The sequence below is a fragment of the Alosa alosa genome, chromosome 20 (genome assembly GCF_017589495.1).
Source record: "Alosa alosa isolate M-15738 ecotype Scorff River chromosome 20, AALO_Geno_1.1, whole genome shotgun sequence".
NCBI classification, from domain to species: domain Eukaryota; kingdom Metazoa; phylum Chordata; class Actinopteri; order Clupeiformes; family Clupeidae; genus Alosa; species Alosa alosa.
The window spans coordinates 17,188,327-17,211,029 of NC_063208.1; the positions used below are offsets into that span (position 1 = coordinate 17,188,327).

General features: G+C 42.6%; 1 protein-coding gene across 2 annotated transcripts; it reads right to left on the bottom strand.

Annotated features, from left to right (window-relative positions):
- Positions 1-664: 664 nt before the first annotated feature.
- khdrbs1b (KH domain containing, RNA binding, signal transduction associated 1b) lies at positions 665-16,970 on the bottom strand. 2 transcript variants are annotated; one of them, XR_007192025.1, is made up of 11 exons: positions 16,617-16,970; positions 14,300-14,430; positions 12,833-12,949; positions 11,412-11,558; positions 10,296-10,435; positions 9,612-9,819; positions 8,906-8,973; positions 8,533-8,591; positions 8,162-8,364; positions 5,872-5,943; positions 665-3,732 (listed from the first exon to the last, which is right to left on the bottom strand). XR_007192025.1 is itself a non-coding variant. In XM_048229839.1 (9 exons), exons 1-9 carry the CDS (start codon positions 16,708-16,710, stop codon positions 8,258-8,260), a joined length of 1,071 nt encoding a protein of 356 aa, XP_048085796.1. In that variant the 5' UTR covers positions 16,711-16,970; the 3' UTR covers positions 6,336-8,257. The 2 variants fall into 2 exon arrangements, 1 of the variants encoding a protein (XP_048085796.1); XM_048229839.1 differs by lacking the exons at positions 665-3,732; positions 5,872-5,943 and having other exon boundaries at positions 6,336-8,364.
- Positions 16,971-22,703: the final 5,733 nt, after the last annotated feature.

Sequence of the window (22,703 nt, forward strand, 5' to 3'; positions counted from 1 at the left end):
ACTAGCACAGAATTACCCTTTTTGGTGTTATACCACCCAATCGTTAACAAGAGGCCATCATGTGTGACTCCGCAGGGACAGTCTGCTCACTGTGCTATTCCCAGACACTGGATAAAGACCATTGTTCTTCATTTTGGATTTATCCCAATAGCACACAATATGAAGTACCTTACCTGATTGAATCCCAGTAGTACACAATACAAAGCACCTCACCAGAAAGCTCCAAGACTAATACACTACCTCTTATATAGCTGAATTTATCCTGAAGTAAGAATGTCTGTACACCATCCAATGCAGCTGATGATTACTTATCTTATGATCACAGTAAGCCAGTAAGGCATCTCATCACTACCCAAATCAGACTTTGGGTAGTATTCAGCAGACTTTTCTGTATGGATTCATCAGATGAGGGTGAAACCTTTGGCCTTTCGTCTCAAGACTGTGGCACTGCCGGAGACATTGATGTGAAAGTCCAGAAAGTGCAAAACAGTAGTCTCTACTGGAGGCCTATATCAAAGATGTCAGTCTCAAGGTTTCATGACTGGTCCTTTAATGGAAACACCTGTTGTTTCTAATACCTTGATAATAAGGCCACCCGAGTAGGGGAGACAACTCAGTAAAAATGTTAACAGCATCATGGCAAATAAGCACACAAGAAAAATCACAGGGTGTAAAAAACCTTGAGTACCTTTATTTTTGGCTGCAATCCCAAGAACAGTTAAGAGCAACATTTTCTTAAGAATATTAATACCTCTGGATTTAAACAGCAAAACTTTAGTTAACTGTACCTTGCTGGAAAAAGATGCATACATTTAAAACCTTGAAAAACAGAAACAAGCCGCCTCCATTAACATTAAATAATATGGATCAAAGCTCCTGATGTATATTTATGACTTGCTGGAACATTTGCTCCACTAACATTTGCCCTGGAAAAAAATATATAATCTAGCCAAAATATGTGCATTTCCACAAGCATGTAATCAGGCAAAGATGAATGCAGCATTTGGATCATTTACATGACAAAACACAAAAGTCAAAGAGTGTGCATGTGTGTGGGGTGGGGTGGGGGGTTGGGGCAACTAGACTGATAAGTCATTCTCCAGCAATCCAAACTTTGGGAGATCTAAGCAAGCTAACAACCAGACTTACATGAACGGCCCAAAAACACTGCGCTGGACCATGACTATTAACTGTAAACAAAATGGATATGAGTCGGAGTCTGGTTGAAATTCCTGAATAAGAGCAGGGGTCCTTTTTGGTCAGCAGTGTTTGGTCACACAGGACAAGGAGGAAGTGGGTCTCTGAAGGAACACGCGGGAGCAGTGACAAGAGGTCAAACGCAGCATGCACAGACAGAGTTAGTGGCCAATGGACAGCGCAACCCTGTTTGCTCTTAGCAAGACAAGTTATTATATAAGCACAAAGGCCATGCAGTCAGTAGGCACATTTTACTGCATGGATTCATGCATGAAAGTCATGAAAAGAGAAACAAAAGGCATGTTCAACAGTCCCCATGCGTGAACATAAGAGATGTGACGTCTGAAGGGCAGAGTGAGGTTTGTGGTTGACCCTATCCAGCCTCTGCCGGTTGGCCACCCAGGCATCATGCCCATACAAGAGCCAGCAGCAGTGGGAGCAGCGGTGGTTGGTGGCAGCAGTGACCAGCAGTGATACCAGTCTGTCACGCTTCCCGCAGTCAATGTACCACAAGATCAAGCCCTGAAGGTACGGGTCAGACTTTTCCATCACACAGTGCATTCCCACTTCAGGCTACGACTCGGAGTGAGTGAATATCTGTGAATATCTGTGTGTGTGTGTGTGTGTGCTATAAAAAGAACTGCTCTGTTAAGCTCCATCGGTCAGGCTTGAATAGAATTCTCATTTTTGCAAAAAGTTGCCAGGTTTTCGGTTTAAAAACAGAAAAATAAATCTCCCATCTGCCCCCCAATGCCAAAACCTTCATGAAACACTTTGGAGATTTCTCATTATAATGTGGCTCCCCTCCCCCAGTCACAGGCTGGCAGAGCTTGTCACAGCACATAGTGTATCCCCCCACCCCACCCCACCCCACCACACCACAATTTTTTCCAATTGTTCGATGGAGCTTGAGCTGTAGCTAATGCTTATTAAAATCTGTGGACGGTGAGAAGTGATTTCTGTCTAATGTAATAACGCTGGCTCCTGTTAGCCAGTCAGCAATCAGCACTAGCTCAGGGGGACAGAGGAACTGTCATCAGCAGTAATTGGTTGAAATGGCATGCTTGCAGTCAACCCGTGTGTGTGTGTGTGTGTGTGTGTGTGTGTGTGTGTGTGTGTGTGTGTGGGAGAGAGACGAGTCTTTTATAGAAAAAGCTTGAAACACAGACACAGATGCAGAGTCCTGCAGCTGCGAAATTTGCCAATGAATAAATTTACGATGGTGAGAAAGTGAGTGAGCGCACATGCGTGTGCACGCGTGTGCACGCGTGACGGAATGATAAGTGCAAGGCAGGCTCCAGTTTCCACCATCTCTGGAGTGAGAGAAGACAGTGACTACACACGTTTCTTTTCCCACTGAAGCAACATTAGCATCTTAACCCCCTCTGATATAAAAGAAAAGACAATTATAACATGTCTGTTGGCTGCTGAAGAGCAGCTGAGGCTCATATTAATTGCAGAGACGGGTGGGGGGGGGTAGTACTTAATTTCTGCAAACTCAGCGATATGTCCAAGGTGGTTCCCATGGCATGTTCACTTGACTTGAGCGCCTCTTCTGCTCACAAGAGCAGGACTACCATCAGCATGGCAATTAGGGCACATGGACAAAGAAGCAGAAGTGCTACAAAGACATTTCTTTGGGGCCGTTTCACTTCGAAGCGCTGCACTCATTCTATTAGGTTTGTGTGCATGCAACCACGGATGATGGGGTTCGAGCATACAGTGGTCTTGCTCTGTTGGGGAAACACACACACACACTAAAACTAGTGCAGAGGCTAAACTAAGTAAAACGCAGTGGCATCCCAGGATGCAGCAGAGCATCAGCAGGCGAAGTGCGAATGGGTCTTGGGTGCTTGTTAAAATGAAGCGATTTTAAGGCCGGTAGTGGCGATAGCGAGCGGTCATTTTCAAGACAGCATTAAGTGTGCTTCAGAGACCCTTTTCCTGTGGAGACACAAGGGACACGCATTCGCGCGCGCGCACAAACACACACACACAAACACACACAAACACACACACACACACACACACACACAGAGGAAGCTAAGAGGGATCTGGGGTGGAATAATGATTCCTGCTCTTCTCGAACACATTAGGCAGTAACCTCAGAACACAGACAGCTGCCAGGCCCACCCCACCCTCCCCCATTCCCCATTCGACAGGCCCGTCACGTGGGAAGTGAGGCTTTTATTTTGATCTGGCCTGACGAGTGCTTTCTGCCAGCCTATTCTGCTTGGCCTGCAGCAGACCACATCGATTTCTCTTCCTCTCCACTCCGAAGGAGAAGTGCGGATGCATCACCGTCACAACAACGCACCCCCACACACACACACTTATTCCCAGCCATCCACACAAGGGCTTCCCTGCGGCTCGCTATCGCTCTTTTTCTCTCTCTCTCTCTCTGTGCCTCGCTCAAACCGTCTCTCTCTAGGTCTACCCATCTTCCTTTTACAATAGACTGGATCCACTCGGCTTGGTGTTCCAGCTCATTCTGCACGTGCTCCTCCTGTGGCTTTACCATGGCGGAGGCCTTCCCTGTGAGGGGGAGACAAATGCAAGCATTAGAATGACAAACATTAGCCCTGGCTCTGGAAGAAATAACAGACCCGTTCACCTTGGGCCAAAAGCAATTACTGTCTAGTTGAAAAGCTGGTTGAGTCTGCTCCATTTGCCTGATGCTTTTGCAGAGGCCATCAGTGGTGGAGGAAGTACTGAAACTCAGTACTTAAGTAAAAGTACAAATACACAGAGAAATATTTACTTTAGTAAAAGTACCACAATGACAACCCTACTTAAGTAAAAGTAAAAAGTACCTGCTTTTAAAAGTACTTTAAGTATTAAAAGAAAGTATTTGCATAATGATTTATTCTCTTAATATCTATATTCTAAAAGAAAAATCAGTATGGGCTGTGGCATTTTAATTAAGCTAGTTTTAGGTTATACTCGACTAGATAGTTTTAAGTTAATGCAATTGTGCTTACCATCTGTGGCCCAGTTTACATTCTGACCTACAATTCTAGAGACTGGGAGACAAGGGAAACGTCGGGTGGATCATAATGCCAATTCTACTGATTGAACAGAAAAGCTGCTGAGAAAGGTGTCTTTATGATTAAGTTCAGTTTCACTTGCGCAGACGCACATAGACATTGAATGAGCGCTCACATTACTACCCCCCAATTGTAGGCTATGCCTCTTTATTTGATCACACACAATTAAGAAATATTTCCTAATCTGGAAAATGTTATTACTATTACTACTATTCATTTGTGCCGCAAATGATCAGACGTGTGACATGTGACATGTGAAGCATGGGCATAGCCTGTAACTTCGCTGATCCGCGGATAGCAATCTCATCGGAGAGGAGGCCCTAACGCTGCAGATAACAGACAGAGAAAGGCACAGAACACAGTGGCATGCCCAGTGTAGCCATGGGTCTGGTGAATATAGCCTACCGAATGCAGATGGCTACAAGCTCACGCTTTGCCTGGTCTAGACTAGAAGCTCATTTTTCAAAGAATTAGAAGCTGGGCACGTAGCGCTCCAGAATCTTTGGTAGCAACCCCGCCCCCTGGTAAAACAAACGTGTTTGTCAGAGAGAGAAAAAAAAAAACTGATCATAAAATGTATCTTAAAAAGGAACGATGGTGTTGTAGAAATGTAGCGGAGTAAAAGTACAGATAATTGCTGTAAAATGTAACGAAGTCAAAAGTATGCACTATAAATTCTACTTAAGTAAAGTACAAATACGTGGAAAATTTACTTAAGTACAGTAACGAAATATTTGTACTTCGTTACATTCCACCACTGGAGGCCATTATGTCGACACACGTGCCGGTGGGAAACAAGTTGAGGCAACTAGGTGAACTAGGCGACTTTCTCAAGGACTGGCAACACACAGGGCAGAGCGGTCCTTGAGTGACCCGGAGAGGTCTGCAAGGGGACAAATCTAATTTTCGTACAACAGGACAGCCCTGCTGTGCCTTCATTCATTCAATCCCTAATTGGATCAATTATCAGAAGCTTAATTACCTCAGGCTGCCATTAAGGCTCGGAATGAGCGATCGAGGAGACCAGCTCAGTGCACGGTGATCTTGAGAGGCTGACGCTCGAGGTCCGGTACCTCTCAGAATGGAGAGAGAGAGAGCGTGCAAGAGTGTGCACAAAATGGCCCCCCCCCACCCCTCCCTCTTTCCATTCCTGCCTCCCCGTCCTGCTAGCCCTGTCCCCAGTGCTTGCCTCAAATCCCTGCCTCGGCTGTCAGTGAGCGCGCTCAAGAGCATGAGCTTCATTTTTCATGTCACAGCGATTTCACGAGGGACCCCATCTGCATATTGCACTAACCCAAAGCTGCGGCAATGGCTGCGCGGCGGAACACACTGAAATCTCTGCTGATGTTTTTTTTTTTTTTTTTGCCGACTAAATACAAAAAAAAAAAAAAAAAAAAACTTTTGACACGCCACGGGGTGAAGCAAGTGCATGTGGATTAAACGACGACTGAGAGCAGAGAGGCATCTGAAACGACGTAAAGAGAGGCAGATTTTGTAGGACATTTGGAAGTTGCACTGCATTCAAACTCAAGCACAGTAGCCCCACCGTCTTGGATGGACAACATGACTCATAGCTGGAACTCTGGCACAGACTCCTGTACACGCACGCACACGCAGCAATGCTCACCTGAGCCAAGACTTCAACCTTTTTGGTTCTCCTCAGATGCCTTCATCCTTTGCAGTGATCCACTCACACTACCTGAGGGAAGAGCAGAGGCAAAGTGAGTTTACTTGCCAAGACGAAAAACCTACCGAGATCACAACTAGGGTAGTACAAATTCTTCGTGCACATGCTAAACAACAGTTATAGTTCATGCAACTCAAGCTGTTTTTGAGAACTCTCAGTAGGATGCTTGAAACATGTTTCAAGATTACAGTGAGATAACTTTGATACAGATTAGGCAAAAGAAAATAGTAGCAGCAGCTAGATTGCTCCACATATTACATTCAAGATTTGGTTCTGGCAAAACTTTTCCCCCTTTTTATAGCAAGAGTTGCATTACAAATCTGAGCTGACATGTTAGTACACATTATTTTTGTGAAGAGAGAAAATAAAACAAAAAAAAAAAAAAAAACTACTAACACTGCATATTTGAGTTACGTTTGTTTTTAACTCTTTACTTTTTTATTTTAAGACTGGGTCTTTTAATTATACGCAGTTACCAGCAAGTTTAAAGACATCAAGGTAAGAAATGAAAAGGTATGCACACATGTAGAAATAAACAGACTACCCAAATTGCAACTTTAGGGTTAAGGGTTACCTTTAGGTTTAACAGGCCGGTCACTTTCCTTGCCATAACTTTAATATAGAGCAAGCAGTGCATCTTCGCATCAAGTGAAACATATAGAAGGCTCTGAAGCCCAGACTTGAAGGGTTGTTTAAAGTCAAGTTATTTCAAGCTAGAATCAATACATCTCTCCTTGTAAGTAAGACCAAATGAAAAAAGAAACGTCATTCAATAAAAGTTTTATACATACCCAGGCACAGAATGCCTTTGTTCTTTCTAAAGACATTACGAAGCTATCCGGGTTATTTTAAAAAGGCCACAGGTCTTACCTCTAGGATCCTTTTTAAGTATAGAGAGAGAGAGAAAGATTAAAGTTGTGCTTTTTATGATCAAATCAAAACACAAGATACTGTTAAAGAGAGGTTTACGTCTTCAGGCTACATGCACTCTTTTAAAAATTTAAAATCCGTTTGAAGAGAAGCCTAGTGAAACTGTGGGGTTAAAAGGTATTTTAAAAGGGCAATTACAGTTTTACGATGACAGGAAAAGAAAAAATATAACCAAGTTAAGTTTCATAGAAAACAATCTAGCTTTATTGACAAACTGCTGCAAAACATTTTTGGACAGATTTAGTTACCTATTTAGGCAAGCTCACACATGATACGCAGCATAATGCATTTTACGGAGAGGATACAGAGACTAAATGGCAGTACAGTTTGGACGTTTTTAAAGTATGTACAAGAAGTTCCGATTTAGCTGCAGGATCCCTTTACATTAGAAAGAGATGACCCTTGTGGAGATTGTTTGTCCCAATCCTTCTTACAACAAGTTTGAGCATGCAGTTTATATAGCATGGTATCACTGATGAAAATTCTTGCTTTTAATTACATTTTCTTCTCTTTTTTTACATAATAAGGAGCCAAAAGTGGGCCTCTCTTACGAAAGCAAATTTTTTATTTGAACATCCATAAATTATTAATTTTAAGAAATTAAGGATTTGAGGACAGTCCATCTCAACAGTGTCTAAAGGGCTATATTTCAAAACTCTAATAGACAATGAAAAATATTGATGTCTAAATCTATATTTACAACTTTTAAGACTATTTAAAACAAATATGGTGTAAGTAATCATGAATTGGACTGTTGGCAATGCTGTTAACAAATATTGGTTTTCCTTTCCTAGATTTAATCTTTCTTTAATAAATAAAATTACTTTTAAGGGCATTTTTGTTATTTTGCTGATATTTAACAGAATTTTGAAATGTAGCCTAAGTGGGAATCTGCAACTGCACATCTATATAAACTCATTTTAAAATTAAACACAAATTAAACCTTGGACACTAAACATGTGTCTGTACATCTGTTAAGCTTTTAAAATTCCACTAATTTTAACCAACCAAACCACTTGAAGAAACCAAAAAGGAGTGTGCTGTCAACAATGCAAACAAAAGAGCAGAAGCCGGGGAAAAGATGGGACAGGAGGAGAAAACAAAAGCAAAGTAAAAACTTCTGAAAACAAAGCCACTTCCCCATCTCATCCGCAGCAGTTTAACGTGATCATTCCCGAAGCAAAACAGTTGAACTTTTCCATTTCTTTCTTTCTTTTTTTGTTTTGTTTTGAAACAAGTCCAGGGTAGAACAACTAAAGCAGTGGAAGGGGGTAGGTGGGGTGGGATAATGGACAATTACTTTTGTTGGGGTTGCTTTAAAGCGTGAGCTGCCCTGGGAGACAGTTGTCATGGCGACGCGTTAAGGAAGGGGAGACTGTTCTTGCTCTTTAGGGGCTCAGTACGGCGCGTAGCGGTGTTCCCGGTATGTCCCTTTCGCTGGCCGTGCAGGAGGGGCCTTGGCTCCGGTTGTCGTGCGCTGAGTTCCGTTCCAGTCGTCCTGAGCTGGAGTTCCAACACAAACAAAACACACATACACAAATACACACCAAATTAGGATGAAACAATTTGAAGTGGTAATCCTCCTAGAGAGCTGCAAAACAGACTGTGGACCACCAGACATAGCTCCTCATCAATTGGGCTCACAGAGTCACAAGTGGAGTATGGCCTTACCGTATGAGTCGTAACTTTCTTGCGTCTCTCCATGTCCGTAGTCATAATACTCTGGCTCTCTGGATTTACAGGGAGAAGAGGTCAAAAGGCAATGACAAGTCACATTAAAACGTTTCTTCAATTAAAAATGTCTTCACTTTGCTTTCTAATACTACTAATAATTAATACTGCTAATGCAATTGACAAGAAGTGTAGACATGATATGTTCGAGCCAGCACATAGGCACTTATGTATAACTTTAACAAGTTTTGAGTACAGTAGCATACACCAAATGAGGCCTGTAATCTGGTCCTACCCGACCTTTCCCCCACCATCAATAGCCTATGATGAATGCAATGCATTGGCTAAATATTAGAGGTTCAGGAGTACTTACGTCTGCGACTGATTGTAATAGTTGTCATATGACTCATAAGATGGTTCTGTGTAGTTCTCGTCATAAGCCTGCAGAAAACAAAAACATGAAATTAAAGACAGATGTCTTCACTTCTGTCCAATTCAATCCCTGTTAAAGCCATCAACCACACTCATATGTGCTTTTAATAATAATGACAATAACTCGTACTTAGAAAGCGCCTTTCAAGACACCCTTTCAAGGTTACCAAGACTTTTTGCAGACTTCTTGCCTTATGCCGATACCACAAAATGTTAAACGTGACAGCCCCAATAAATTAAATGACAAAACACTACAAGTACAACGTTTGGCATGGATCAAACGTTTTTGCAATATGCAACTACTGGACTTAATGTTGCTCAGTCTAGCCTGCGGGTACAACGAGCAACCCAACTCTTCATTGTTGAGGCTCATGTTTTTTTAAAAGAACTTGCTAATTGCAATACTTTCAACCATCTGCCACTTCTGTAAGGTGAAAATTGAAACAACGAACAGCTAGTCTTGTAGACATTTTGCTTGCACTACAACTTTGGTGTAAATCACACCTGATAGAAGAATCAGCCAGGCAATAAAAAACACATATCCCATGCAGACTGGTAGTACCCAGATACAACACACTGTCTCCTTACTTTAAACAAGGTGCATTTCTTGTATGCATTATGTTCGTAATTAAAAGAGCGCCACTTACATATTCATCATACGTTTCCTGTGCAGGTGGGGGCGGGGGTGCCATGCGCTGGGGGGGTCCGGGCGCAGGCGGGTGTGCGCGTGTGGCAGCCGCTCCTCTGGTGGGTTGGGCCGGGGGTCCCCCTCTGCCCGCTGGGGCCCCTCTCACCGCACCTCCTCTGGGGGGTCCTCCACGCGGAGCGCCTCCACGCGGTGGAATGCCCCTACCCCTGCAGAGAGAGAGAGAGAGAGAGAGAGAGAGAGACAGAGAGAGAGAGAGAGAGAGAGAGAGAGAGAGAGAGACAGACAGAGAGAGAGACAGAGAAAGACAGAGACAGAGAGAGAGAGAAAGAAAGAAAGAAAGAAAGAAAGAAAGAAAGAAAGAAAGAGAACGAGAGAGACAGACAGAGAGAGAAAAATTATACACTGTAATATACCAAGGAACGAAGGTGAGGAGTTCTGGAAGCACCAATAACCCCATTTGGCTATGACTAGATACACATGGATTCACATCTGAGAACAGATTGGAGGGACAGGTGCTTAGCACACATCTCGCCAGACTGGTTAGGGGGCTACACTGGTATGCAGTCAGGTTCATTAAAGGTTAACATGCGATGGTGTGAACGTGTCATTGACACTTGAGAGAACTGCTCAAAATGGGGTGATGGGAGGGAGGGGTGTTGTTGGGCAGTTTTGGGTGTACTACCTTAATGTGGCGGAGGGCGGGTGGGGCGCCCCTCGGCCTCTGACTGGAGGGCCTCCACGGCCCCGAGGGGGGTGCTCTGGGGCACCGTTCAGGTAGTTCATCTCCCTGAACTGCTCCTGGCAAATATCATCCATCATGTCCTACAGAGAGGGTCACGCACACATAAAGAACAGCGAAAGAGACAGAATCAGAGACAAGAGGACAGGACGATTGCACAGCGCAGTGAAGCAAAGCAAAAATAAATAAATAATGAAAACACTGATCTTCAATGTCAAACGAGCAGACATAAACATAGACTACTTGGGCACAGACGGCAATATCCTGTTTATAGTCAGAAAACGGACTATGGCAGCCACAGCAGTTTTTTCACAGAGACAACAAACATATCCGGCAGGAAAGAGGAGAAACTGTCTTCAAGTTGAGGCAGGGAATATGAGATGAGAGAGAAAGAAAGAAAGAAAGAAAGAAAGAAAGAAAGGAAAGAAAGAAAGAGAGAGAGAGAGAAAAAAGAGAGAGATAGATAGAGATGCCAGCACTCCGACTACCACCCATCAGAGAAGCAGCTCTGATTATTAATCCTCAGCCATGAAAACAATAGACGCCACTTGGCCCCAAAAAAATCTCTCTGCCTCATCACGCAGCGGCAGATTTAGGACACAAAAGCCAGCAATTTATCAGATTAAATATTAATCTTCTGCCAAAAGGAGAATAGACACGCTCCATTTTCGCCTGCGTTTAGTCAACGTTGACCAATCTGGACATGATCGACGAGTAAGCATATTCACACAGCAGACTCTTTACTCTCATTTCACTTTATAGATTAGCTAAGTTCATGTCTGCACTTGTGAGGAAAGCACGTTTTAGGGATATTTTTGACCATTTAGATAGCACACGGAAGAGCGACAAGAGGTGCGTTGAGTCAAATTCGAATTCAGGTCCCCATGGGCACTCGGACCCAAACGTGGTACTGATGCTGCAAGCAGTTGTGCTGCAAGCAGTTCCCCCATCCCCCTTCAAACAGCTATTCATGCAAATCGAGCATCTTCAAACAAAAACTGAGGAACAATAATGAGCTTCACTGATTCCCATTCCCAGATCACAGAATTAGCCACTCACCGGGAACAGGAACTTCTTGACCTCCTCCATGGCATGGGCCATGCGCAGGTAGGCCTCTGGCACAGGTGCGAAGACCTCGATGAACACGTGCAGCTCCATGGACAGGTGAGCATACTTGGGCTCGCCGCTCTTCCGCAGGCCCTCCTCCTGGTGGTGAGCAGGTGTGCGTGAGTGATCAGACAGTAAACAAGCAAATAAACAAACAAACTCACTAACAAACAAATAACGGCAATAGAAGGGGTAAACTAGGGATGTGCGTGAGTGCTCAATTAGTAAGCAAGCAAGCAAATAAAATAACTAACAAACAAATTAACAAACAACAATAGAGGGTGACATGTAAACAGGTTTTAGGGAGAGAATGTAATCGTTTTATTTACAAAATATAGAGCCATAAGGCTGGAGTACAACACAGAGGATAAATTCTTGGTAGAGTCTGGCAGGCAGAGGGTTAAACCCCAACTGCCTCCAACACCATAGTAGACAGCAGTACAGCAAAAGCCTGTCTTTCCCTGCAGCTAGCCAGTTTGTCAGACATGGATTCATCCTAGTTCTAGACTAGGAGATTTCCATTCCAGTCCAAGACTAGGCTTAATCCTTGTATAGGAAATTGGCCCGTGGAGTTTACTTGACCACAGGTACGTCCACATAGACAAAGAGCATTCACAGCTACATCAAAAAGGTGACAGAAGACGACTACTGAACTACTGAAAAAGCGGCTGTCTACCCCCAGGACACTGGGCAAGTTACATTCAATACATCAAAGTCATTCGGCAAACTGGGAGCTATATAAAGAGTACAAGCACACACTGTACACTCTAATGTATCAGAACAGCAGAGGCCAATGGGGTGTGTTACATCAAAGGTAAAAACCATGAAGGAGAATGAGCTTAGTCACTGTCCACTTACCATGTCTTGATAAACTGATAAAATAAATTGCACCAGCCGACTGTGAAGATCAAAGAAAATGATGCAGACTAGAAGGTAGTGGGGATGTCTGGTCTAAATGATGAGAATGTGAGTCTGATTGCAGCTCATTCTCAACTAATTTTACACAGTCAAATATTTACCGCTCACAAGCTGGCCTGGCTGCTCCTCCATTTAATTAAATCCTTTCATTTGCAAAGTAAACAATCTATGAAAGAAATCCTGGAGCACATACACTGAACTGACATGTTTTGGTTCTTCAAGGGGGAAAAAAAAAATAGATGCTCCAGCCAGATGAATTAATTATTTTGCCTCAGCATCCATTTCCAGGGCTACATGCTGCCAAGCACTCAAGCTTCGTTAAGAATTAAATTTCATCTGTGCTCATCAAGGACCACAAAGACCGCCTGTTGACGCCTGACATTTTTTTTTTTTTTTCATTTAACTCAAATAACCCTGTTCCCAGCAGGCAATGAATTTTCAGGGAAGCCTCTCACCTTTGTTTTATCCCGCATGGATCCCTTCCCCAAGACTGAAATCTTGGCGCCCGTCTCCTCCTGCAGACGCTTTATTGTGTTTCCCTGAGGTCCAAGGATCTTTCCCACAAAATTGAACTGGAAAAGAGGGAAGGAGAGAGATAGAGAAAGCGACAGAGAGAGAGAGAGAGAGAGAGAGAGAATAAATAAATAACACATACTAACACATAATATTTATTAAGTCATTGTAGGAATGGCGAGCATTCCAGGAGAGTTGAATCAGCTCCTGCACCACAAGCTCCATGGTTCAAACTATGTTTCGACTGTAAAAAAAAAATAGCAAGAAACTAAAAAAAGTCACATACTAAATCAGAACAGGCCCTCATTCTAATCGTTGGCTGCTGGAGGGGTTTACAAGGACTGGGGGACACGTCAGCAGCAGAGCCAAACACATATTTTCAGGGGAGTAAAACCAGGGCAACAGAGGAGGAGTGGTTCTTGTAGCAAAAACAGAGCACTTTAGTATAGTTCATGTGGCAGTCTTCCTCTGCAAAAAGCCTTGCTTGAAAAGTTTGTGCAGGTTGTTCTGCCCTGTCATAACACACCGAGAGGCAAACACACAGTCCCTTCATTCAGAAGCAGGATGGAGACAGATGGGAGTGCCTGCCAGCCCAGCAGCTGAACGGCTTCCAATGCGCAACTGGTCAGGCCCTCCAATCAGCCCACAGGCAAATGCACCCCGGCGACCAAACCGTGACGAGGCTAGTTGTAGCTTCTGCTGAACTCCTGTTCCACAAAAGCGGCCACCCCAAAACATTCGCCTTGCATTTTCCACGCCGTCTGTTTCAACCCCCTTTTGCCCCCAATTCAAATCTCTCTTCCCCTATTCCACTCCATATTTCTTTACCCTCCCCAACCCCAAAAAAGATTAAAGTCTCAAGCAGGCAGAAAGGCACTAGAGGCATTAGATAAGCAGTTTTCTGCTTGTGCTGATTTGCTTGCTGCTCTGTGGCAGGCACCAAGGAAACAAAACCAGATCAGGACAAACACTGAGGCAATTACAGGACTCCATATTGGTTAAATGAAATCTGCAGGCAAACAAAATGCTTAGCTAAACGGTTAAGGAGCCTTAATGTCTGGGATTTAAAGGGGCCCTAATCTTGTGCCAGCGAACCAACCAGCTTGCCCGGTCATAACCAGTTCCTGTAAATGTAGCAGGTAAAAGTTTTGACACATGAGGAAATCAGGGAAAACGCCTCTGTTGGTGTCGGCCCGCCCCGAGCAGGTCTCGACAGCCTGGCACCCACGAAGGGCAGACGACACCCCCACAGATCGGTCATTGTCATCAGCCACAAGCCTTCAACTGAGCTATCTCTAATTGGCTGAGCTATGCCATCTAGGACACAGGCCTCGAGGGCCGTGAAACAAGGGGGGGGGGGGGGGAGTTGGGGGGTAGAGGTGTCGTGTGGTGGGGGTGGCCACTCTTACCTTGGGGTACTGTTTGACGGGTATGAGGACTCGCTCCTTCAGCTTGATGTTCTTGGTCGTGAAGAGGTCCAAGTAGGCTTCGGATGGCTTCTCCTCGGTTTCAGTATCGCCTTTCTCTATTCTTTCAATTTCTGCAAGAAAGAAGACAACTGCTTTCAGCACTTATGAAACACACACACACAATCACGCATGCTTTGCTGAAATTAGGCCTATGGGCATTCAAAACAGTCCAAGAATAGTGTTACTCTCCAGCTGCAAGTACTTTCTCCATCAAACGAACATAAAAGAGGGGCTCGAGACAGCACTGGAAAAATGCTGACGCACATTAGTGACCTGAACACAATGTTTTCCGTGGAGTCTGGAGACTCACACCCAAGGCAGTGCAGTTCCTTTGGCTATAACTGATATTATAGAGGTGGGCAGAGCAGACAGATAGTAAAACAACAACAGTCTAGACCATCTCGCTAAGAGACCCAACAAACAATCTACAGCAATTGTTCAAACTAGTTAAGTAAAATCACTGGCTAGATTACCTTCCAGAGAGAGAAATACATTTTTAGAATAATTTTGCTCTGCACTTCTGCATGCTTTTCTGCTCTACACTTACTCTATTCCTTGGAAAGTGTGAAACGTACAACAATCAAATCAAATCCTTCAGGAATGTTATGGTCATCATGTTTAGACAGCATAGTCCTTTCTATAATGTGAACACTTGAGCATTTGACATCTATAGCAGAAGTAATGAAACAACATCACACTCCGGAAAATGAGATTTCACAGTACTGCCACAACAAATTGAAAGACAGACAAACAAACCACAAGATGACATGGGCCACTTTCATTCTTGGAAGCCACGGTCCTAAAGAAGATAGTTCTAGAACGTCTTCCCAAGGAACCCTTCAACAGCAAGTTTTTCCTCTAACCATAACAACTAAAAGCCCATTGTGCAGGGATGAACATCACCCGGGCAAACACGTATCTGACCTCATCACTAGATTGGAAGACAAGTAGGTCTTGACTAAGTGAATCAAGAATTGTGCGGACCTACACACTTATGACATCTGTAAAGAATTTAAGCATTTGGCTCGGTTCCGCAGCTCAGAGCCTGACCTGCGGTGCATAGGACAAACACTGAAAATCTTTGCTAGATGGTAAGGATAGCACTGCCCCGTAGGGAAGGTGTCCAGGAACATCTGACCCCATTGAACAAATGAGGTGAAAACGTGGACATTGTGAGACAGCGTGTTCTACCGCTGCGTTTTTACGCCCCTGATATAGTCACCTTGTCCCAAATGGATACTGATCAAAAACATGTGGCGTGGTAAGTTCCGAAGATAAATACGTTTCCCGCAGAAGAGCACGGTCAATAACCAGCTGCAACACTTCCCATGCAGTCAATGAATTTGGTTCGGGGCAGTTTTACTGCCGAGACAAGATTCGACCCCCGGCACTCCATCCGTCTTCGATTTCTTATGGTCAGCCTCGTCTGTCACATTGTAACTGAAAGCTAAAGGATTCAGAGCCTATGTGTTAAAATTCGGACCAGCTAACAGGGATACTGGCTGGTCAAGATGCCCAATTCCCTATCTAATTCTTGTCCTTATCTTAGAAAAACGAAGATTTGCCTCGGAATTGCTGTTGATCATTATTGACGACTGGTGTAAATGCAAGGTCATTTTTAGAGTTTCCTTCCTGATAATTTGCAGCATAGTTGGCTGCATAATTATTTACCAAACGTATCCGTTTTGGTTGGACATTTGCCTGAAGGCTTGAGAAGTTATGATTTAACGTTAATCTAACACCTAACAAGCTTGGATCCCATGCCGAGTTCACATGCAAGAGCTTGTTCTATCTGGGGACACGTTAACGCTACACTTTGGAGGTTAACTTCAATGGCACATGGTCAACAAACTGACACAATAACGTTACAGTAAACCATTATTTTGAACGTATTAACACGTCAATTTTATCCAACGTTAAAATCAAAACATGCAGCTTTTACCAAGAGCGCTGCAGTCACGTTAAGTTAGAGGTGCGCGTCAGGCGACCACCAAAACATTTCCAAAATACCGTAAGTTTAGATAGACATTCTCAACAGTGACCCAATCTGCCAATACTTTAACAATTGGCATTAGCTTTGCAAGCTTATCTGGGAGATGTCTTGTTTCTAAGAGACTACAGTATGTTAGCCAACCCAGTGCGCAGACTAGCATGCATGCTTCCAGTCCGAGCTCCGGAGCAACAACGCTCGTGCAACAAAAGAGACGAGTGCAGAAACATTCAAGTAAACTAGCTAATTTCAAAACCTGAATTTTACCTGCAGACAAAAGTTTCATGGCATGTGTGAAAGATGCATCCAGGCTGTCTCTCTCTGCCAACAGCTGAGGAAGATATTTGTTATCATTCTCCATATTGAGTTTGTAAATAAATTAACGTTAATACAGCAACCAGGCTGCGCTTAGTCGAGAAAACAGCTGATCCCCTTAGGAAACTTGCAGGTATCCACTTTCTGAAGGCGATGTTCAGAGATCATAAACCGCGTGGTCTGGACAAGTTCAGCAATTACACGAGAGGCTTAAACGCAGCAAATCCCCCTTCTCCAACGCGCAGCGTGTTGAAATGGAGAACAAAAAGTGTGGCGGAGGAAAATGAACGGATCGGAACGAAGCGGAAGTGATCTCACCCAGATTGGACTCTTTGATTGTGGGACCGCCCACTCTGGACTTAATCCAGAAAACCAAGGTAAGTGTTTTTGTTGTGATGAATAAATAAGCAAATAATCCGCGTGTGCTGCTACTGTTTGATTGTTTTTTATGTTGGTTAAATTGCACAGCCTCCCCAAGATATATCAATTAGTATGGTAATTTTACTCTTGTAATTCACTGCATCAATTTACCATTAACATTTGTGCTCTATTTATAACTTGCTTATCGCTCATCATTGTCAATAACATCATGCTATCAGATCAGATGTACTGCTTTTAGTGGGTATAAAATTCTGTTGATATGGTGCAGATGTTTCAGAACACTGTAGAAAATTAGTTCATAATGCAGCATTTGCTGCCCCCTTGAGGTGAAATTAAGGCAACAGCATCTGGCATTGCATACGATGGAATTAGGTCTGCAGACATGCTTAGACGTCCCATAAATCACAGTGTAGCACCATTGCATCAATATTTCAAATCCGAATGATTAAAAGTATCACAATACACACCAAAATAATAGGGATATTAGATCCATACAGTTTACACAGAGGAAAACGAAAATAATTAACCTTTGATAACTTGATGACCTGATGATTAAAGTCAGTAATCTGTGCTTACATTTCTTCAGTGTACATATAACTAAATATATGGTGTCGTAAATGCTTCTGTATGTTCCATTACACTGTCAGTTACAAAATAATATATCTCCTCACATTAAACTGTTATTAGCAGAGAGCCTTACAAGGTTACGGTGAAGGTTCTTGTCACTGATAAATTGGATGTGACATGGGCAGAATACCAAGTGATAAGCAGAGAGCATGCTGGACCTGTGCATGGTGTCTAATTAAATTATTATTATTGTTTTTTTTTTTTTTAAACTCCCTGAACAAACCCAAGTGGGTATTCTCATAAAGAACACACAGTAGGGCTGATCACTACCTCTTAGCATGCTCTGCTAACAGACAACCCTGTTTTTCTCCCTGCTACACTTGCATGGGCGAATGGCTACGTAGGTCACACAGGAGGTTGTGCTGTGTTTAGCGTCGCCACGAGGCCAGGGAAACCTTTCTGTCTTGCTAAAGCTCGCAGTGCTGTCACACCTGCTCAGCTCTTTAGCACTACCTCCAGCACCTCCCCTCCCCTCCCTGTTCTTTGTTTCTCTCGCACACTCGGCCTCCCTCCTCTGCCAGACCAAGGTGAATGCAGCACGGCACTGCACATTGTGTTTAGAATGAAGCCTAACTGGAGCTGTTGAGTGTTCTGAGAAAATCGGTGTAGCTTGGGGTGGCATGTCAAAGAATGGGATGTCATAGTTTTAGTGTCACCTCAGCAAATACAAATGTCTTACAGTAGGCCTACATGCTAGAATATTTTCATGATTGTTCTTGTAATCTCTCATTTTCATTTTCTCTATTTCTTCTCCTTCATCTTCATTATGAACATTCTCTCTCTCTCTTGCACCTTTCACTGACTCGTACACTCTCACACACACACACTGAATAACAGGCAGTTCTTTTCCTAAAGGTGAGTAATATAATTGTTGATGCAAAATCTTCTGTTTATCTGCACAACATGTGATACAGCATTAGATCTGGTCTGTTTTATCAAATATATATCTCTTTTCTAGTTATGTTATGTTTGAGATTCAGCCTTTCACTGGGAGAATATAGAGGATGTGAAATGATCCACTCCTCCCAAACATCATTTCTTATATCTGTTGCTTTCAGGCGACACATACTGTTCAGTAATCACCATGCGGCAGACATCGGGGAATTCTATCACTCCATATGAAGGGAACTGGGTTGAAGTAACAGTTTTATCTACTTGTACAAGGCAAGGGAGGAGAGAGAGAGAGAGAGAGAGAGAGAGAGGATGACAGGAGCTCTGTTGATCCCGGCAAGCTTGACAAAATCAGAACGCTTTAATTTTCAAAAAGTCTATTCCCCAGAACACAAGATGAATGTGCTCTTACAGAGTAAATAGGACAGTGGCCTGTGGGGATATCTGTGTTCTAGTTTGCGGAGACAATCAGATGGAGTTTTCCTTTTTATCGTCACATTTCTTTTGAGGTGTTTGGCTTCCTTTGAATGCATTGCAATGCATGTTAAGTAGGACACCACTAATAACCTGAGCGTGGAGCACACGTGAATTACGGATCATATACCACTCCTCATTCATCATTATTTTGGTTACAGGATGTCAATGTACATTGATCACATTCATGGTAATCTTGTCCAGATGTTGCCTCAGACATTATACAGATAACAAAAACGCTTCAAAAATTAGTGCACCAAAGACCTGACAACATACAGAATCTATCTTTGTCTCCAAAATGATTTTCTGGCAGTTACAGTACAGACTGAGAGGCCCTTAAATATGGAAAGTACATGCTTGAAACAGTGAAACACAGAAAGTCTAATTTGAGCATGCTTTCATAACACTATAATCATCATAACTATTGTAGATGTAATGCAGAGCGGTACAAAATATGACCGCCATCCAGTCCTGCACATTCTCTCCCCAAAAATAAATCACGCTTGTTAATTTGCCTCCATCTCTTACTCCATCCCCTTCTCTTGCCACTTTTGTCTATGTAAATGAGTGTGTGCATGTGTGCGTTTGCTGTGTGTGTGTGTGCTGTGCATGTAGCCATCTACAGGCCGATTGGTGTACAGTCACTAAATGTACATGTACACACACACACACACACACACACACACACACATGAACGGAATTCCACGAAACTTGGAATGCATTCAGAGGGTGTCAAAATGCTCCTCCAATTTCATGCAGTTTTGACCATGTCAGCCAGAGATACCTGCGATTGTAATGGAAGCTAGCTGGTACATAGCTGTGAAGAAGCTCAAGAACCTCAAGAAACTTGAGGTTGTTATGAGGGAGTGTAGGCCTATTGTGTGTGTGAGCAACCAAGTTACTCATCTTGCACTGGATAATTTTCCTGAATCTCAATATCATGATCACAACAAATCTGGTGAAATTATTAGGCTAATTAAATGAATGTTTCATTATGTTGCATTAGGCGATATATAGCCTGGCTAACCGTGCGTGTGGCAGCATGGGGAAACCCAGGCTAGGCGATACATGTGGCAACTTGTTCCAGGGCAACCACATAACCAGTTCCATGTCTTCCGATTGGATGATTAAAGTCCTCAAGAAACTGATGATTAAAGTGCTCAAGAAACTTGAGCAACCTACACGTTACTCAACTTGCTCTGGATCATCTTCCTGAATCTCAATATCCTGGTCACAACAACTCTGGGCAAATTGCAAAGTCAGGACCAGTTAGAGGCTGCTTTCATTATTTTGCACTTGTATGATGCCATCACATCATCAAAAGTAGGTTATTGGGTTTACCAAAAATATTTGGCAGTATTTTTAAACTACAAAAATACACACCTATAAAGTATTTTGATACAAAATACAAAGCCATTTTCTTCAACAAAATAAATACAAATGGCAACATATTATTTTGTATTTTAAATACTTATTTTAAATACATGTAACAGAAATACTGCCTATCCCTGGCAGTTGGCTGCAGCAACTCAAGGTAGTACCGGTACTACCCTAACATTAACCAACTTATTGAGGTTCTACTCAAGGCAAGTGCACCGGGGGAATTAAAGAGTAGGTTAACAGTCACCTATTGAAACAACCACTTTTGTTGCAATTTAACAGATAAATAGATAATGGTAGTTGTATACAACTGCATTTGTCGGTTCAATTCCTGGCTTCCACCGTTGTGCCCTTGAGCAAGGCACTTAACCCCAAGTTGCTCCGGGGACAATGTAATCCCTTGTAATATAGCTGACATATGTAAGTCACTTTGGTCAAGAAGTGTCTGCTAAATGTAATGTAATAAAATAAAAAATAAAAATAAAACATTGCATGTATCTAGTGGGTAATAGCACGCACGTTCCACAATACTGTGCTGGTCAACTTTGGTTTCCACAGAATGGTCATACAGATGCACTTTATACAGATATACTTTTTGCTTAATCCACTGTAGCAAAGAGTAACAACACTGAACAAATGCGGTAACATGTAGGCTACTAATGATGTACAGCGTAACAACCTGTCCAACAATATGTAACAACATGTACTTATACACAACTATCAGTATATTTATCTGTACAAATAAATCGCAAACACAGAACATACAGCACACAGACCACGAGAAGCCACCTTATTAGTATAGCAGACTGCGCCTTCAACTTCTCGGACTGGACTCTTCAAATCAGTGACTTTGCTGACACTGTGTGGCCAATGAGGAGAATTGCATGTAAAAATCTCAGAATGTAGTATGTTTGTTTCTTATGACCATGCCCAGACATTCCTTTCTATTAAAAGCTGCTGGCACTGGACTATTCCAGGAGCAGAATATGTGCACTTAGTGTACCCAGCTGTAAGTCCAGGCAAGGGCAATGGTTTCTCTCAGTTGAAAATGCTAACAAGCGCTTACCCATACTTCAGATACTTTTTCTAAACTCTTAACACAGACTGACACCTACAAAACACAATTACAAGGATACAAGGATACAAGGAAGTTTATTGTCACATGCATAGTTACTGGATGTAAGAAATGCAGTGAAATTATGTCTGGTGTCAGCCTATTAAATATTTTGTGCATTTATGGGGGTAAAGTGCAGTAAGAGGGGTTTAGTAGATTAAGTGGCAAGGGCTGCACTTGCAATTGGCCAAATGGATAATTTTCTTCTCAAAAACACATTTAGTTATACTAACACATCTCTCTGCACACAACTTTACCAAAACGCTGGAAATCTGACTCAAAATGAAATTATTCTGTCAAAGAATAACACTTGTTTTCTCTTCACAAGGTCAATCAAAGTACACCAGGTTTCAAAATACTGGCTGTTGTTGACATTACAAAAACTGCGTGTTCACTGACTGCATATTGAGTGAAAACGACATGAAATGTGTGAATGGTATGGCCACAAAAGGCCGATGCTGTGATAATTGTGTTTAGAGAGTTTTGAAAATGTGACAACTGGTTATAGACAAACGCTTGTTAGCGACTGAAAAAAACTGTAAACATTAAACAACTAATTTCAGCAATGATAGTCATAATCAATGATGATCATAATCATTAATTTATGAAACTCTTGAATGGGATAACCACAATATACGTATTACACTACATAACTAGTACTATATGTCTGAATGAGCAGTTCCTTTGTTCTTCAGCCTGTGTTTCATGTTGAAGCTGCCAGTCCGTTCTTGGCTGTAGGGAAAACAAAATATAAATGGGGGGGATTGCAATAGGTCATGGGAAAATCTTGCAGGGCAATTCGCCAACACAATGACATATGATATGATGTGAATGATGATTACTTGAAATTTGAGCATTCTTGGTTGTAGAACTTACATGAAAAACGTACAAATACCATGGCATTTAGTTGGCGTTATGGACGTGAGAGTTTTGCGCGGAATTGCCCTGCAGCTAATTTTCCTAACTGATGAACTGTGTGTCAACATTTTGGTCCATTGTGCCTTACTGTAAATGGCCACTTATAGAAACATATGATATTTAGCCATCTTCACTTATCCCTGAGTTTATCACTGTGCTGGCATTGTTGATATTCAGAGTCTCTATATGTATATCCATTAAATAGTAAGTGAACACATGTCCCAAGGACACAAAATCACTCAGAAAAGGGCAGT

Coding starts and splice junctions, on each gene's coding strand:
- khdrbs1b (XM_048229839.1), bottom strand. CDS start 16,710: ATGGAGAATGATAACAAATATCTTCCTCAGCTGTTGGCAGAGAGAGAC. Junction 9,820..10,295: donor CCGCCCTCCGCCACATTAAG/GTAGTACACCCA, acceptor CTCTCTCTGCAG/GGGTAGGGGCATTCCACCGC. Junction 8,592..8,905: donor TATTACAATCAGTCGCAGAC/GTAAGTACTCCT, acceptor CTGTAAATCCAG/AGAGCCAGAGTATTATGACT.